Below are 15,140 nucleotides of genomic sequence, written 5' to 3'. Positions count from 1 at the left end.
ACCGGGGGTCCATGTTTAGGTCTCGTCATTACTAGTCTACTATCTCATGACGTGATGTCTGATGACACAAAACTAGTAAATGGACCTTGAGTTTGGGGTATTTTCTATCTGCTCTTTGAACAATCTTCTTTTTGTAGATTTGACGACTACATCAGTAATAGTAATTCTGTCCAAGTCACTAACAGACCTGGGGACATGGAGACAGGCGGAGCAGTCAGCTGGTCATACGGATTAGCCAACAGGTCCTCTTCCTCTTTGAGCCTCTTCTGCTGCTCACGTGTCCTCCCTCGTCTGCCTCGGACAGACTGCACCGTTCTGTTATGACTGACAGAAATGATGATTTGAAAATAAGACCTGTATCATGCTTTTCCTGCTGTGAAACTGGAAAAACAGAATTTATTTGTGCTCAGCAGGACACTGAACCCCAAATTGTTCCTGAGGCAGCTTCAATGTGTGTGTGAATGATTATTTTCTTCTTGATGGCAGGTTGGTACCTCCCATCAGTGCATCAGAGATGTGTGAATGGGTGAATGTGAATGTAGTGTAAAAGTGCTTTGAGTGGTTGAGAAGACTAAAGGGTGCTACACAGCACAGACCATTTACCATTCCTGCCTCCAACCACCTCGGAAAGGTCAGCGCTGCAACATTTGTACATATCAAAAACCTGCTGATATCCAGGTCTCTCTGAGTGTTTCAACAGTCACTGTATTCGTCCGTCTGAGCAGTGTCTCTACCTGCAGCCCTGCAGACTCTCGACTGGTTGGTTGGTTTCCAGCACTTAAAGCTCACTGTCAACAGGAGAGAAAAACTCTGACTGAGCTGCACATTGGTCCAAAGAACACTGCTGAAACCTGAAAAATATCAGCAGATCTCACAGTTGTCCATCAGAATAATGAGGCCTGATCCAGAACATCTGCTGTTTACATGAACCAGACCACATTCAGAAAATGGCCACATTTAGGGTCACGGATGAACATTTCCTCTTCCATGCAAGGAGCCATCACACCAGAGACAGGCAGTGATCAGTTCATAGCCACAAACTCGTCCTTCGTGTCTCTCAGTCTGTGGGCAGACGGCTGCTGCAGAACTGCCTTCAGTCTCTGCTGTCTCTTACTACATAATCACCCTCATCTCGTCACCTCCAAGTCCAAACACTCTGCACCGTCACTTCAGACCACTGCACCTTTACATAGACAGGTTTTGTTTCCAGTTGTCAGAAAACATGTTGGAGCTCCAGCGTGCACAGCTGGTTAACAACTGGTGGCATGTGGTGACTGACAGGTGGTTTTTCTTCAGGTGAGTGCAGGTGGAACTGATTGGTGGCTCAGTGTTGTCTCTCCTCACATGTTCCTACATACAGACATCATACAGTAACTCTGTGAGAGAAATATGAGAAAAGGGCTGGTAAAGAGCAGCAGGGGCAGATGAAGGTATGATGATGATGATGCCATCACCTACTGTGTGGTCCAGGAGCGGCCAGGGGATGAGCCCTGGTGGCAGGAGGGAGATCCTGACATGTTACCATGACGTCAGCAGGTCCCTCACAGACCCAGACTGACCCCGGGTGTGTTCACAGAGTCTGGACAGACAGGAACAGTAGGAGCAGGAGAAGACCTGGACCAAGTCCTGAGTCCCAGGACCAGGTCAGGTGACCGTGCACTGGGTAATAGGAGCAGGGTTGGGCCTGTCATTAGCTCTTATTCCACCCTCACTCTAAAGCGAGGCCCCCTGATGGCGCCGGGGGCTGGGGTGTAGGTGCTGGTCTTGGGGACACCTCAGTGTCAGTGCTGTCAGATGGGGGGTGGACCTGCAGTGAACATGACGCCTCGGTTTGCTCAGTGTAGACTGATTGAGACTGAGGGTGTGCTGGACCCCAGCCGAAGTTCAGACTGGCTCCAGGTTTTACTCCCATGGCTCCATGGTTGTTGTGGACCTACAGGGGCCAGGACAGGGATGGTGAGACATGTTCACACGTCTCCATCTCAGGGGGTGTCTGGGTGCGGGGGCGCCACCGTGTGGTAAAACCCGCCTCTGCGTGTTACAGTACCAGGATCTGAATCCCGTGGTGTGTGATCAGGGTTAAGGGCGTCCCAGCACCACGTCTGTTCCACTGCAACGACCTGGACCACAGACAGCGGAGGGTCCGCTGAGCGGAAAGCCTGCTCCCCTCCTCCTCCTCCTCCTCCTCCTCTTCCTCCTCCTCCGGGTCTCCTCGCAGCAGAATGCGCTGATCTCCGCTCGGTCGGTGGAAGGATGATTTCTGTCGTCTCCACTGTGGAGAGCGTTCCCAGAGGTACGGGCACCCCGGAGCCGAGCCTTTACCAGCGGATCAGGAGGATCTTTACCAGGTAACCTCAGCTGCTGCTGCTGCTGCTGCTGCTGGTGGTGGTACCTCTCCCGTTATACCCCTCCCAGGTCAGTCAGAGCAGCAGCCGCGGCTCGTCGCTCCTTTTGTTTCATTTGTACAGACTGAGATAGAGACTGTCTGCTGCTGCATCAGCCTCCACTCACACTGTCTGCACAGAGGCTGCTGTCCACCCCCCTGTCCTGTCTCCCTGTCCTGTCCTGTCTCCCTGTCCTGTCTCCCTGTCCTGTCCTGTCTCCCTGTCCTGTCCTGTCCTGTTCTGTCCTGTCCTGTCTCCCTGTCCTGTCTCCCTGTCCTGTCCTGTCCTGTCCTGTCCTGTCCTGTCCTGTCTCCCTGTCCTGTCTCCCTGTCCTGTCTCCCTGTCCTGTCCTGTCCTGTCCTGTCCTGTCCTGTCCTGTCCTGTCCTGTTCTGTCCTGTCCTGTCTTGTCTCCCTGTTCTGTCCTGTCCTGTATGTCTCCCTGTCCTGTCCTGTCCTGTCCTGTTCTATCCTGTCTCCCTGTTCTGTCCTGTCCTGTCCTGTTCTGTCCCGTCCTGTTCTGTTCTGTTCTGTCCTGTCTCCCTGTCCTGTCCTGTCTCCCTGTCCTGTCCTGTTCTGTCCTGTCCTGTCCTGTCCTGTCTCCCTGTCCTGTCCTGTCCTGTCTCCCTGTCCTGTCCTGTCCTGTCTCCCTGTCCTGTCTCCCTGTCCTGTCCTGTCTCCCTGTCCTGTCCTGTCCTGTTCTGTTCTGTTCTGTCCTGTCCTGTCCTGTTCTGTCCTGTCCTGTCCTGTCCTGTCCTGTCTCCCTGTTCTGTCCTGTCCTGTCTTGTCTCCCTGTTCTGTCCTGTCCTGTATGTCTCCCTGTCCTGTCCTGTCCTGTCCTGTTCTATCCTGTCTCCCTGTTCTGTCCTGTCCTGTCCTGTTCTGTCCCGTCCTGTTCTGTTCTGTTCTGTCCTGTCTCCCTGTTCTGTCCTGTCCTGTCTCCCTGTTCTGTCCTGCTCTGTCCCGTCCTGTCTCCCTGTCCTGTCCTGTCTCCCTGTTCCGTCCTGTCTCCCTGTTCTGTCCCATCCTGTCCTGTCCTGTCCTGTCCTGTCCTGTCCTGTCCTGTCCTGTCTCCCTGTTCTGTCCTGTCCTGTCTTGTCTCCCTGTTCTGTCCTGTCCTGTATGTCTCCCTGTCCTGTCCTGTCCTGTCCTGTCCTGTTCTATCCTGTCTCCCTGTCCTGTCCTGTCCTGTCCTGTCCTGTCCTGTCCTGTCTCCCTGTTCTGTCCTGTCCTGTCCTGCCCTGTCCTGTCTCCCTGTTCTGTCCTGTCCTGTCCTGTCCTGTCTCCCTGTCCTTTCCTGTCCTGTTCTGTCCTGTCCTGTCTCCCTGTCTCCCTGTTCTGTCCTGTCCTGTCCTGTCTCCCTGTTCTGTCCTGTCCTGTCTTGTCTCCCTGTTCTGTCCTGTCCTGTATGTCTCCCTGTCCTGTCCTGTTCTATCCTGTCTCCCTGTTCTGTCCTGTCCTGTCCTGTCCTGTCGTGTTCTGTCCCGTCCTGTTCTGTTCTGTTCTGTCCTGTATCCCTGTCCTGTCCTGTCTCCCTGTTCTGTCCTGTCCTGTCTCCCTGTTCTGTCCTGCTCTGTCCCGTCCTGTCTCCCTGTCCTGTCCTGTCTCCCTGTTCTGTCCTGTCTCCCTGTTCTGTCCCATCCTGTTCTGTTCTGTCCTGTCTCCCTGTCCTGTCCTGTCCTGTCCTGTTTCCCTGTCCTGTCTCCCTGTCCTGTCTCCCTGTCCTGTCCTGTCCTGTCCTGTCCTGTCCTGTCCTGTCCTGTTCTGTCCTGTCTCCCTGTCCTGTCCTGTCCTGTCCTGTTCTGTCCTGTTCTGTCCTGTCCTGTCCTGTCCTGTTCTGTCCTGTCCTGTCCTGTCCTGTCTCCCTGTTCTGTTCTGTCCTGTCCTGTCCTGTCTCCCTGTTCTGTCCTGTCCTGTATGTCTCCCTGTCCTGTCCTGTCCTGTCCTGTCTCCCTGTTCTGTCCTGTCCTGTCCTGCCCTGTCCTGTCTCCCTGTTCTGTCCTGTCCTGTCCTGTTCTGTCCTGTCTCCCTGTCCTTTCCTGTCCTGTCCTGTTCTGTCCTGTCTCCCTGTCTCCCTGTCCTGTCCTGTCCTGTCCTGTCCTGTCCTGTCCTGTCCTGTTCTGTCCTGTCCTGTTCTGTCCCGTCCTGTTCTGTTCTGTTCTGTCCTGTCTCCCTGTCCTGTCCTGTCTCCCTGTTCTGTCCTGTTCTGTCCCGTCCTGTCTCCTTGTCCTGTCCTGTCTCCCTGTTCTGTCCTGTCTCCCTGTTCTGTCCCATCCTGTTCTGTTCTGTCCTGTCTCCCTGTCCTGTCCTGTCCTGTTCTGTCCTGTCCTGTCTCCCTGTCCTGTCTCCCTGTTCTGTCCTGTCCTGTTCTATCCTGTCCTGTCCTGTCTCCCTGTTATGTCCTGTCTCCCTGTCCTGTCTCCCTGTTCTGTCTCCCTGTTCTGTCCTGTCCTGTTCTGTCCTGTCTCCCTGTCCCGTCCTGTCCCTGTCCTGTCCTGTCCTGTCTCCCTGTTCTGTCCTGTGTCCCTGTCCTGTCCTGTCTCCCTGTTCTGTCCCGTCCTGTCCCGTCCTGTCTCCCTGTCCTGTCCTGTCCTGTCTCCCTGTTCTGTCCCGTCCTGTCTCCCTGTCCTGTCCTGTCTCCCTGTCCTGTCCTGTCCTGTCTCCCTGTCCTGTCTTGTCTCTAGGGCTAACACTGGGGCTAACATTGAGGCTAACACTGGAGCTAACATTGAGGCTAACACTGGAGCTAACATTGAGGCTAACACTGGGGCTAACATCGAGGCTAACACTGGGGCTAACATCGAGGCTAACACTGGAGCTAACATTGAGGCTAACACTGGAGCTAACATTGAGGCTAACACTGGGGCTAACATCGAGGCTAACACTGGGGCTCACATTGAGGCTAACACTGGGGTTAACATTGAGGCTAACATTGGAGCTAACACTGGGACTAACATCGAGGCTAACACTGGAGTTAACATTGAGGCTAACACTGGGGCTAACACTGGAGCTAACATTGAGGCTAACACTGGGGCTAACATCAAGGCTAACACTGGAGATAACATTGAGGCTAACACTGGGGCTAACATCAAGGCTAACACTGGGGCTCACATTGAGGCTAATACTGGGGTTAACATTGAGGCTAACATTGGAGCTAACACTGGGGCTAACATCGAGGCTAACACTGGAGTTAACATTGAGGCTAACACTGGGGCTAACACTGGAGCTAACACTGGAGCTAACATTGAGGCTAACACTGGGGCTAACACTGGAGCTAACACTGGAGCTAACACTGGGGCTAAAACTGGGGCTAACACTAAGACTGATGCCAGGATGTCCATGCCACACTGCTGAACTGTTGTCTCGTGACCCTGCAGGGACCTGCTGGTGACTCTGGCCCTGGGGCAGGTCCTGTCCTTGTTAATCTGTGCTATCGGTCTGACCAGCAAGTATCTGGCTGATGACTTCCACGCTAATACGCCAGTGTTCCAGAGCTTCCTCAACTACATCCTGCTCTTCCTGGTCTACACCACCACGCTGGCAGTAAGGCAAGGTACGCAGTGGGCCCTCAGTGAAACAGGAGGAGGACCATCGTGAGTTTATGAACATCACAGCATGGAGACAGAATATCTTAGGTGGACCCCAAACACAAGAATGACCCTGGTCATGAGCACAGCGTGTCTCCCTTCTTTGCAGTACTCTGTGTTGAAGCATGGTAAAACACAGCTTTAAAAAGTCCATCCATCCATCCACTGTCTACACCGCCTATCTCTCAGGGTCAAGGCAGGGCTGGAACCAATCCCAACTGACATTGGGCGAGAGGCAGGGTCCGCCAATCACAGGGCAGACAACCACTCACACTAAAACCTACAGTCAGTTTAGAATCACCAGTTAACCTGCATGTTTGTGACTGTGGGAGGAAGCAGGGGCACCAGAGAGAACATGGGGGCCGACTGGTTCCAACCAGACAGTTTCTCTCTGTGAGGCAGCAGTGCTAACCACTGCACCGCCATGCTTTCTAAAATGCCAAAACAACAGCAGCAGAGGAGCTGACTGTACACCAAACACCCAGTGATCAGCATAGTGATCTAACAGGAGAGGGATCCACTTTTTTGTATCGATCTTTATCAGCGATAAAAGTCACCCCTCATCCTAACCTAGTTACTGCAGCATTTGGTTCACGGAGCATCACGATCACAGGTCAAGAGGATGTGCAGCGTGAGGATGGCATGTGTGTCCCATGAACAGCAACACTCACATCACACAACGACAAGACAAATGAAATGCTAACACTGAATATGGTCGAATCACATCAATAATCTACACAGAGAGGCTTTCAAAATTCGATTGAGCCTCTCAGACACCTTTCTCTTAAAGGCTTATGAAGATTTAGAAAGCACTTGTACATTTTTGTGGCTCTACAATGTGTCAGTAACATGTTTTAATCTAGTTACAAATGTTTTTACTTGGTAACTTATGTTTGTCATTAGTGATTCTGCACCGTGTGACTTAATGACAGACACATTTATCATAATGATTCAGGACATCAGGGTGAGTGTGTGGTCATTTTCTCCCCATTTATTCACTGACAGCCTGTGTTCAGCCTGTGCTCTCCACTGCTCTCCTCGTCACATTATTTCTATATTTGTTTCCAAGCCAAACTTTCGGTAAAGTACTTGTAGTATAGCCACAGCAGGAAATGAACATGGCAGTAAATTACAGCACCAAAGTCAGCACTTCGTTTGCACAAGTAACAAAACGAAGTTCAGTGTGGGAGAGGAGAGGAAGACTGTGTTGTTAGGATCAAAACAGGTGAGGCCACATTCCTGCAGCCTGAGAGACCATCAGCACAGTGAGGACGAGGGCCAGCCTCAGACCAGCCTGGGGCTCAGAGCCATCTGACTTTCCCTGTCTCTCACTATCCCACCAGGGGAGGGGAACCTGCTGGCCATCCTGAGGCAGCGCTGGTGGAAATACATGATTCTGGGTCTGATAGACATTGAGGCCAACTATCTGGTGCTTAAAGCTTACCAGTACACTACGCTCTCCAGTGTCCAGGTCAGTCTGTGCCTCCATGTGTGTGTGTGTGTGTGTGTGTGTGTGGACTGGCATGACACTCACATCCTCCTCAGGATGAAAACTTGGTGCCCCATTAGTTCTTCATCTAGTGTCAGTGTGTCCTCTGGTTGAAGACAAAGCCCACAGCCTCACCTCTCCCTTGTGTTTAATGCTAATGTGCTAATGTGTTAGTTAAGTATTGTGGCTTCACTTTAGGGGGGCTGTCATGTCATCCATAGTTCTATCCAGGCTGTGCTTAAAAGCACAGTTATAGCAGCAGTCAAACCTGTAGTTTATCTGAACAGGTCAATGCAGGTATTCCTCTTTTTAATTCGTCTCAGCAGAGTCCCGCCCTTTATCTGGTTCACATTACATGAATGTCTTTCCCAGAATTTATTTTATTTCCTATAAATAGTGTAAGAATCCGCACTGCATGTTCAATATTTTGTGCTACGTTAAGGCTGTTGGCAGTGAGACACTTATCTGTCAGGAATGAAGGAGTCAGCTGACACTCCTGCATCAAAAGTCAGTATTGGTGAAAATAGCCGAGGATGTGCACAGAGCCCCTGGGGTGGCTTTTAACATGGCTGTGGGGCTCAGAAACACAGGAGGATGATTCTGTTGCACACCCTGTGTATCTACAGACACACTCAGTCCGACATCCGTCTACACCCTGTCCCAGTGTCACAGTACTGGAGTCACTGTGCAAACACTGGCTCGCTCCCTCTGTGCCCCCACACACATTCCAAACAGCATCAGCCACTACAAATCCAATCAGCACTCTGGATGTCGTCCATATGAAGCTTAAAGGCTGCACCATGTAGCCTGGGGAAGCCCTCAGCTGTCTCTTATTACCTGTGTTAGCCATGTGTCTCCCAGCTCTGCCACGTGGCTCATTGAGCCCTGCAGATACGATGAAATCCTTGTGTCTGTGTGCACTTTTCTCCCTGGCTGGATATTTGGGCCCAAACACAAAAGAACCACAGCCTCAGTAACTGGAACTGAGCCAGGAGTGTGTGAGTGTCTCTGGAGTTGGAGGGTCCTGCAGGGGCCAACAGCAGCCTGTTTGCAGCCTGAGACAGCCTGGCTCACTGGTCAGCAGTCTGATGCTCTGACAAAGAAGAGAGGTGAGGGCTGCAGTAACCACAGGAACCCGTCCTGTCTGTGTGTGTCTGTCCTTGTCCCAGCTGCTCGACTGTTTCGTCATCCCTGTGGTCCTGCTGCTGTCCTGGTTCTTTCTGATGGTCAGGTACAAGGCAGTCCACTTTGTCGGGGCAGGGCTGTGTCTGCTGGGTGTCGGCTGCATGGTGGGAGCAGACATCCTGCTTGGTCGGCAGCAGGGCCTTGGTAAGTCCCCCCCCACACACACACATACACAGGTCCTGCAGGCCGTAGACCCTGGTGGTTTTAGTTCTGATTCCAGACCACAATATGGCATTTGGACGTTCCAGCGCATGTTGTAGCTCCAGGGGCAGTAGCATGTGGATGGTGTCTGTGCAGTAGGGGTGCGGTGAAGTCTCATGGTCCTTTCATTGCTCTTCCCCTCTTGTCCCCCTTGTGCATCTAGGAGAGCAGAAGCTGTTTGGGGACCTTCTGGTTCTGGGGGGAGCGACACTGTATGGGATCTCCAATGTCTGTGAGGAGTTCATCGTGAAGAACCTGAGCCGTGTGGAGTTCCTCGGCATGATGGGACTCTTCGGATCCTTCTTCAGTGGCATCCAGCTGTGAGTGTGTGTGGTGGGAAGTATCTCACATTGCTGTACTCAGGCATGCTGGTGAGCTGTTTGTGCTGTACTTGGGGTCCCTCCATGCTTTATATTTGTATGCACTGAGGTTCTGGACTGTTCTTTCCACTACAGTTACTCATCTGTAGCTGTGCTCACTGGTGACTTTACAAACTATGATGCCTTCAGATATTTTACAAATACACACGTGGACAAAATTGTTGGTACCCCTCTGTTAATGAAAGAAAAACCCACAATGGTCACTGAAATCACTTGAAACTTACAAAAGTAACAATAAATAAAAATTTACTGGAAATTAACCATTGAAAATCAGCCATTACTTTTGAATTGTGGTTCAACAGAATTATTTAAAAAAACAAACTAATGAAACAGGCCTGGACAAAAATGATGGTACCTCTATAAAAGATTGAAAATAATTTGACCAGAGGGACATGTTTAACTCAGGTGTGTCCTTTAATTGGCATCACAGGTGTCTTCAAACTCATAATCAGTCAGTCTGCCTATTTAAAGGGTGACAAATAGTCACTGTGCTGTTTGGTGACATGGTGTGTACCACACTGAACATGGACCACAGAAAGCGAAGGAGAGAGTTGTCTCAGGAGATTAGAAAGAAAATTATAGACAAGCATGTTAAAGGTAAAGGCTATAAGACCATCTCCAAGCAGCTTGATGTTCCTGTGACAACAGTGGCACATGTTATTCAGAAGTTTAAGATCCATGGGACTGTAGCCAACCTCCCTGGACGTGGCCGCAAGAGGAAAATTGATGAGAAATTGAAGAGACGGATAGTTTGAATGGTATCCAAAGAGCCCAGAACAACCTCCAAAGAAATTAAAGGTGAACTCCAAGGCCAAGGTACATCAGTGTCAGATCGCACCATTCGTCGTTGTTTGAGTCAAAGTGGACTTCATGGGAGACGACCAAGGAGGACACCACTGTTGAAAGCAAATCATAAAAAAGCGAGACTGGAATTCGCGAAAATGCATATTGACAAGCCACAAAGCTTCTGGGAGAATGTCCTTTGGACAGATGAGACAAAACTGGAGCTTTTTGGTAAGGCACATCAACTCTATGTTCATAGACGCAAAAATGAAGCATACCAAGAAAAGAACACTGTCCCTACTGTGAAACATGGAGGAGGCTCGGTTATGTTCTGGGGCTGCTTTGCTGCATCTGGCACAGGGTGTCTTGAATCTGTGCAAGGTACAATGAAATCTCAAGACTATCAAGGCATTCTGGAGAGAAATGTGCTGCCTAGTGTCAGAAAGCTTGGTCTCAGTCACAGGTCATGGGTCTTCCAACAGGATAACGACCCAAAACACACAGCCAAAAACACCCAAGAATGGCTAAGAGAAAAGCATTGGACTATTCTGAAGTGGCCTTCTATGAGCCCAGATCTAAATCCCATTGAACATCTGTGGAAGGAGCTGAAACATGCCATCTGGAGAAGACACCCTTCAAACCTGAGACAACTGGAGCAGTTTGCTCACGAGGAGTGGGCCAAAATACCTGTTGACAGGTGCAGAAGTCTCATTGACAGTTACAGAAATCGTTTGATTGCAGTGATTGCCTCAAAAGGTTGTGCAACAAAATATTAAGTTATGGGTACCATCATTTTTGTCCAGGCCTGTTTCATTAGTTTGTTTTTTTAAATAATTCTGTTGAACAACAATTCAAAAGTAATGGCTGATTTTGATTGTTTAATTTTCAATAAATTTTTATTTATTGTTACTTTTGTAAGTTTCAAGTGATTTCAGTGACCATTGTGGGTTTTTCTTTCATTAACAGAGGGGTACCAACAATTTTGTCCACGTGTGTACATTTCACCGGTGTCAATATTATTAATACACATTAGAGGGATGAGTAATTGAGTCTGTGGGGGCAACTGGTATTTCACCACTGGAAGGACGGTGGTTTGTCCATCTGGGCAGTGTTAGCTGCTCAGAGGGGGTCCTACAGGACCAGAGAGGACAGAGAAACAGGGCTGTGCTCTGCCCTTTAGTTCCAAAAGCTCTGTGAGACAACCCTCATCCCTGCTGTGTGTGTGCATTCTGCTGCAGGGCCATCATGGAGCACAAGGAGCTGCTAAAGGTCCCCTGGGACTGGCAGATAGGTGAGCCTGTGTACACACACACACACACACACACAGTAATATTACCACAGAGTGTGATGTCCATGCAGTCCAGCAATGATTTCAAGTGTGTGTGTGTGTGTGTGTGTGTGCAGGTCTTTTCTACGCTGCGTTCAGTGCCTTCATGTTCTGCCTGTACAGCTTCATGCCTCTGGTGATGAAGAGGACGAGTGCCACCTCAGTCAACCTGTCTCTGCTCACAGCTGACCTGTACAGCCTCTTCTGTGGCCTCTTCCTCTTCCACTACCAGGTAACGTTTGACTGCCACTCACAGCATGTCTGCACACGTAGCTCCACTCAGCCCAGCGGCGTCATGGCGCCTGGTACAGGCACTAGGCTCTGACAGTGTGGGACTGCGGAGGCGATACCTGTGGCTGTGGCGCATCAGCTGTCCATCAGGAGTGCGTTACAGCAGTGTACTGATGAACCGCTGGGCTGTGACAGTAACACACACCTGACACACTAACACTAGTCTACCGGCTCTAACAACCATCTCTAACAGCCATGGTCATGTTAACACACTGGACGGCCTGAGGTCAGAGTCCATGTGACCTCCATATTCTACAGTCCTGTGTGTGTCGCAGAGATACATTCACACTGGTCACAGAGTCACAGAGTCACAGGTCATAGCTGGCTGAGCCACAGCGTCCTGCTTCCATCTCTGCAGCCATCAAGCTGCCTCAGTTTGAATTAACAAGTCGATTGTGTCTGAAGGCATTCCACTGACACAGTCGTGTCTGATCAACAGTAACAGTGACCAGGTGTGAAACACTGTGTGTGAACACAAGCTCATCAGCAGCAGGAAGAGTCGACCAACAAAGAGAAGAGCTGTTTCCTCCTCACACAGGAGCACACCTGTGATGGCGTGGAGGAGCTACAGACAGGCTCATCCCCAAACAGGACTCTGGTCCTCACAGGTTCACCTGAACATAAATGAGCTAAAACAGAATAAATGAGCTGAGGGGTCTCCTCTAATAATCCTACGACATCAATAATGTTCCGTAGGTTTTTTTCAATCTCATATCCTCCAGTGATTTGCAGTCCAGAGCTCATTCTCTCATACAAACCACCTGTAGGATCAGTTACTGATCAGACTGATCAGAATCAGGTCAATCAATCAAGTTTTCCTTTATGCGCCCTGATGGATACCTCTCTGATGTTCTCTCAGTCCAAAAAAAAGGGGCTTCCTTGGAATATGTTCCCATGTTTTTGGTATGTAGACAGCATGAAGAGCTCATGTTTTCTGTGTGATCAGCACATGACTTTTAGCCTGTTTTGAGTGTTCAATCAATCAATCTTTATTTATATAGCGCCAATTCACAACAGCGTTATCTCAAGACGCTTTACATAAAGAGCAGGTCTAGACCAAACTCTTTAATTAGAGACCCAACGATTCAGGAATTCAACATTAAGGATTCAAGAATCCCCACATGAGCAGCATCAGATATTATATTAGGAAACAGTGGAGGAAGAACTCCCCTTTAACGGGAAAACTCCCCTTTAACGGGAAGAAACCTGGAACAGACCCAGGCTCAATGTGGGCGGCTTCTGTAGGGGTCCGCGTTGGGTGGAGGTTGGACAGAGAGAGAGAGAGAGAGAGAGAGAGAGAGAACACAAACAGCAACCAACGTACTAGCAGTGACTATAGCACTAACAATAGAAGTGTGACTAAAAGATTAGCAGTATGATATTATAGTGTTAACAGCCAGATGACAGTAGTGACTGTGAAGGTTGGAACCACCTCTGCTGGTCCATTAATAGTGGTAGTGACCATGAGAACATGAGCTGCAGACACGCTAAAGGCAGCTCAGTGATGCCCTTGGTGAGGAGAGGACCTGAGGAGACGAGGGACACGCTGTCTCCATGTCACACTGATTTCTACTCACAGCAGCTTCAATTCTTTCTGTCTGTCTGTCTGTTTCTGTGTTGCAGTTCTCGGGCCTCTATCTGCTGTCATTCTTCATCATTATCTTGGGCCTGGTACTTTATTCCTCCTCATCCACGTATGTGGCCCAGGACCCGCGGGTCTATAAGCAGTTCAGGAACACAGGCAACCAGCCGGTCACCGACCAGCCCCCGCTCAGCCCTGGAGTCCTGGAGCCCTCCGTCACCTACACCAGCCTGGGTCCTGAGGTGGGGGACGAGCTTCCTATACGTGTGGCCTAAGACACTGTGGGAGGGGGTCCAGTCTGCCAGCCTGGTGGGTCTGCAGTCAGCTGCAGCCTCTAGGCTGTGGCCACAGCTGGATACAGAGAATAGTGCTGGCTGCACCCAGTCTGCTGAGCAGGGCAGCTGGGTGTCCGCCCAGGTAGGTCTAGGTCTTCATTTCTGGCCTGAGTCGAGGGACGGAGTCTCCATCCACACAGTGACCCAGTTCAGACAAATTCATGTACCAAGTATGAGGAGAATGGAGTTAAACCAGGTGAAGATGAGCTGTTGAGGTTCACTATGATCACAGACTGTGAGCAGACAGTAGTGACTTATAAAGATCATTCATGTAAATAGATGGGATTGTCATTTTATTTCATCTCTTGTTGTTTTATATCTGTTGTGTCTGCTAGGGCTCTATTCAACTCTTATACCTGAGTCAAATCTCCTCCTGCTCCTCCTGAGTCAAAGTCAGTGATAGGCTCGGTGACCACCAGCCAGACTGCAGTCAGATAATCCTGGAAGTGAAGGGGGGCAGGGGGGACCCAAAATCTCCCCACAGCTCCCTGACTTCATTTACCTGCTGTGTGTGAGACAAACTTCACTGAACGGGGCATCGGAGCCTCTGACAGCAGCCGCTGAACACCTGTCTTCTTCACATGGTGGATCTTTATAGGCTGGTACACACTTATTTAGACTTCATATGCTGAAGTCTGGTCACTTTTACTCAGCGTTTACCCTCCACAGTCTCTCCACTGCAGCTGGGAGTTCAGCTGAACCAAGGCACCACATGAGGCATCTGTACTGGTGGTGGTCAGGGGTCACACAGACTTAGATCTGGTTTACTGTAACACCTCCCTGAGGAGATGCTGGCACCATAACAACACTGGTCAACACAGGCTAGACATACAGCTTATAACCCCCAGTATGGGTCAGACTTACCAACAGGGGATCCTACACTTCCCATCGTCCAGCTTGACAGTGTGCTTGATGGAGTTGTGAGGTGGCAGGAGCTGTTTTGGGTTCAGGAGGGTAATGTCAGTGAGTGACAGTAGGAGCACATGTAGCTGCCTGCATGGACGCCCAGTCACAGGGCGTGTCCAGACTGACTGGGACTGGGACGGGACTGGGACTAGGATGGAACTGGGTCTGAGAAGGGACTGGGATGGGACTAGGATGGGACTGGGTCTTAGAATGGACTGGAACTAGGGTGGAACTGAGTCTGAGAAGGGACTGGCATTGGACTAGGTTTGGGATGGGACTGGGACTGGAACTGGGTCTGAGAAGGGACTGGGACTAGGATGGGACAGGAACTGGGTGGGGACTAAGATGGGACTAGGCCTGAGAAGGGACAAGGGACTGGGATGGGGCTAGGGTGGGACTGGGCCTTAGACCACAGGGGGGGGGGGGGTTTAGTGGTCACCCTGTGGACAGCTGTCCCCCAAAAGGCTGGTGTGAAACAGTGGGTGTTCTGCCTGACCTGCCTGACCAACCTGGTGTGCTTCTTCCTGCTCAGTGTGCACACCAGGTCAGGGACAGGAACCAGAGGATGGGGCTGTGTGTGGTGGGGTGTGTGCTCCAGGCCTCGCAACTGTGTTTGGCTTCATGTGTTGTCTGTTCTAATACTGTAGTTCCAATTAAAGTGCTGATGAAGTGTGATGTAACGAGCAACATGT

At 50.5% G+C, this 15,140-nt stretch overlaps 1 protein-coding gene across 1 annotated transcript; it reads left to right on the top strand.

Moving 5' to 3' along the window:
* Positions 1-2,253: 2,253 nt before the first annotated feature.
* On the top strand, positions 2,254-13,482 carry slc35f1 (solute carrier family 35 member F1). The gene is made up of 8 exons (XM_070849094.1): positions 2,254-2,348; positions 5,760-5,935; positions 7,313-7,440; positions 8,628-8,787; positions 9,008-9,164; positions 11,246-11,298; positions 11,412-11,566; positions 13,249-13,482. Exons 1-8 carry the CDS (start codon positions 2,254-2,256, stop codon positions 13,480-13,482), a joined length of 1,158 nt encoding a protein of 385 aa, XP_070705195.1.
* The last annotated feature ends 1,658 nt before the right edge of the window (positions 13,483-15,140 follow it).

Source organism: Pempheris klunzingeri, chromosome 18, assembly GCF_042242105.1.
Source record: "Pempheris klunzingeri isolate RE-2024b chromosome 18, fPemKlu1.hap1, whole genome shotgun sequence".
Taxonomy (NCBI): domain Eukaryota; kingdom Metazoa; phylum Chordata; class Actinopteri; order Acropomatiformes; family Pempheridae; genus Pempheris; species Pempheris klunzingeri.
Note: the sequence above shows the minus strand (reverse complement) of the source record. Positions and strands in the feature narration are given on the sequence as shown.

Coding starts and splice junctions, on each gene's coding strand:
- slc35f1 (XM_070849094.1), top strand. CDS start 2,254: ATGATTTCTGTCGTCTCCACTGTGGAGAGCGTTCCCAGAGGTACGGGC. Junction 9,165..11,245: donor TTCTTCAGTGGCATCCAGCT/GTGAGTGTGTGT, acceptor ATTCTGCTGCAG/GGCCATCATGGAGCACAAGG. Junction 11,567..13,248: donor TCTTCCTCTTCCACTACCAG/GTAACGTTTGAC, acceptor TCTGTGTTGCAG/TTCTCGGGCCTCTATCTGCT.